Here is a 2,419-nt window from a genome sequence, read left to right as displayed (position 1 = left end):
ACACACACACACACACACACACCTATTCCAAATATCGTCTCCCAAATATTGTCAAGTCAATGCTCACCAGGTCAATACTCACCACTGTTTATTGATTATTCGCCAGTGTGAACTTTGAGCTAGAGAGACGATCTCTCTCAACACCGGTAAAAGGGGACACCCCCCCCACCCCGGTAGGATTCAAATATTTTGATAAGCTTAAAACCAAATGAGAAAATACATACAAACGTTACAGCTGATTTTGTCCATTGGACATGGTTAACTCCTCTTAAAGAATAATCTTTAAAAACATTAAAAAAAATTAAATGCCTGTTCTGACATCAACGTGGTGTCTCTAGCGCGTTTGATACAATTAAAATAAAATGGCAAATGTTTTACAAAGAGAAGAAACAAAGAATGGTTTTAAAGAACTTTTCGTTTAGAAATGATACAAAAGGTTTATTATACTGTCCCCGTCGTTTTACGTAAGAACAATTCTGAAATTGTGCAAACTGAGCCTAAAAAATGTGAAATCAGGCGATTCTGTTAATTTTAACAAAGTATGATAAAGGAAAATAATCAGAAATTACGCCCCAAAAAAGATCAAATTTTGCTCAATTATGCGGGGTGCATAAAATCACGGGGATAGATTATAATATGATTATTCATAATACTAATATTATTACGTACAAACAGTAATGCGCTCTTTCGAGACCATGCCTATTAGCGTTTAGAAAAATGAGCTATAGTGGATCAAACGGCAATTAGAATTAGTGTAGCTGCTGCTTATCGAAATTGCATAAAACGTGTAGCTAAGTTTATTGCAGCAGTTAGCGTGTCAATGGGGAAAAGAAAACTACAAATTATGAACAAGCAACTAACTATTTAAAGTGAAAACAGCAAAGCTTCACTCCTATAAATTTATTACCATAACGGTTATATGTGCCTTTTGAACGATAATAACAACAGCAACCATATCAACAGCAACAAAAACAATTACAGCAACAACATCCACAACAACATCCACAACAACAACAACAACAACAACAACAACAACAACAACAACAACAACAACAACAACAACAACAACAACAACAACACCAACAACAACAATAACAACTTTGAAAGCTGCAAACCAATAGCGATGATTTGTTCCCACGAATCATTGTACGAGTAATATCTCGTTTGTAAGGTCAAAGTATGGCTTTTCGCTGTCACTTTCATGACGTGTTCCTCCTGCTCTGTCTTTACCAGGTGCTCCTACTCCAACTCCAACTCCAACCGCCGCCCCAACACCTTCTCCGTACCAGCAGAGGCTAGTAGCAGTAGCCACCTACCCCTGTCGCAACCCAGGCCAGGAGGCAGAAGCCTCGCCGGCGATGCAACAGGCTGTGACTAACGCTCAACAAAGCAGCGCCATCACTCAAGCTGACGAGGAGGTTACGCTCACGTTGACGAGAGCCAAATATCTTGAGCTGCAAACGGCAACAAACGCGCTATATAATAATGTAAGTGGAAGAGCTGCAAAACTTGGTGTAATTGTCACCTTTAAGACATTATTCAGGACATTTTTCATTTCTCTTACACTAACGACATTTTTGTTTTATTATGATCAGTAAAATGTCACCATTACAATTAGTTCCCTATTCCGCAAATGTTATTAAAGTATACTGTGTACTAGGCCTATATCATCATCATCATCATACCAACCTCAATGTTAAAAAGTAAAGTAGGAATTGAGAGTATTGGAAGATTTTTGGCTGCTCTAAAGTAAATAATACATGTAATACAAAAAGAGAAGCTTGTTACTAAATAGGCTTAACGTGTCACCCTGTCGGCTTCCCCTCCTCCTCCTCAAATACCTCCTCCTCTCCCCTCCCCCTTTTCATCATCATCATCATCGTCGTTGTTGTTCTCCTCCTTTTCCTCCTCCTCCTCCTTCTCCTTCTCCTCCTCTTCATCCTCCTCATCATCACCATTCAAAGCCACTAAACCAGTTACAGCAAAATGATTTCCACATGGTAACATCGTGTGTGCGCCCCCCCCCCACACACACACACTCTCTCTCTCTCACACACACACACATACACACAAGACTTACTCATACACGGACACAGCCACCTTTCTCACCATTAATTGTGAGCACCATTGCTGAATCTCAACAGTCTAGCACAGCAACAAATAAAAAGAAATAACTGTCTGATTAAATAATATAAGGCACCTCGATCTCGGTTTCTAATATTGTTGCTCCTTTTATTTTTCTTTCACCCTTTCATCAAATAGACCAAACTGTGGATTCCACCCGAGCCTGCTCTCATTCAGCGCCTGAGGAGCAGGATGTCTCAATACCTCCAGACTCCTGTTTTCTACGAAGCTCACTACAGTGCTGAACAGGTATACCAGCTCATTCAGTTTTTGCTTTACACCCATTCACGCCACC

At 39.9% G+C, this 2,419-nt stretch overlaps 1 protein-coding gene across 2 annotated transcripts in view; it reads left to right on the top strand.

Moving 5' to 3' along the window:
- LOC101864685 overlaps positions 1 to 2,419 on the top strand; it is a 9,548-nt gene that overhangs the window by 4,238 nt on the left and 2,891 nt on the right. For both annotated transcript variants that reach the window (XM_005096916.3, XM_005096917.3), the window contains exons 2-3: positions 1,234 to 1,487; positions 2,263 to 2,373. In XM_005096916.3, coding sequence (XP_005096973.2) covers positions 1,234 to 1,487; positions 2,263 to 2,373 — 365 coding nt within the window. The remainder of the gene's footprint in view (positions 1 to 1,233; positions 1,488 to 2,262; positions 2,374 to 2,419) is intronic.

Source organism: Aplysia californica, unplaced genomic scaffold (assembly GCF_000002075.1).
Source record: "Aplysia californica isolate F4 #8 unplaced genomic scaffold, AplCal3.0 scaffold00142, whole genome shotgun sequence".
In the NCBI taxonomy this organism is placed as follows: domain Eukaryota; kingdom Metazoa; phylum Mollusca; class Gastropoda; order Aplysiida; family Aplysiidae; genus Aplysia; species Aplysia californica.
The sequence above is the reverse complement of the archived record's forward strand: the minus strand, read 5'-3'. Positions and strand labels throughout refer to the sequence as shown.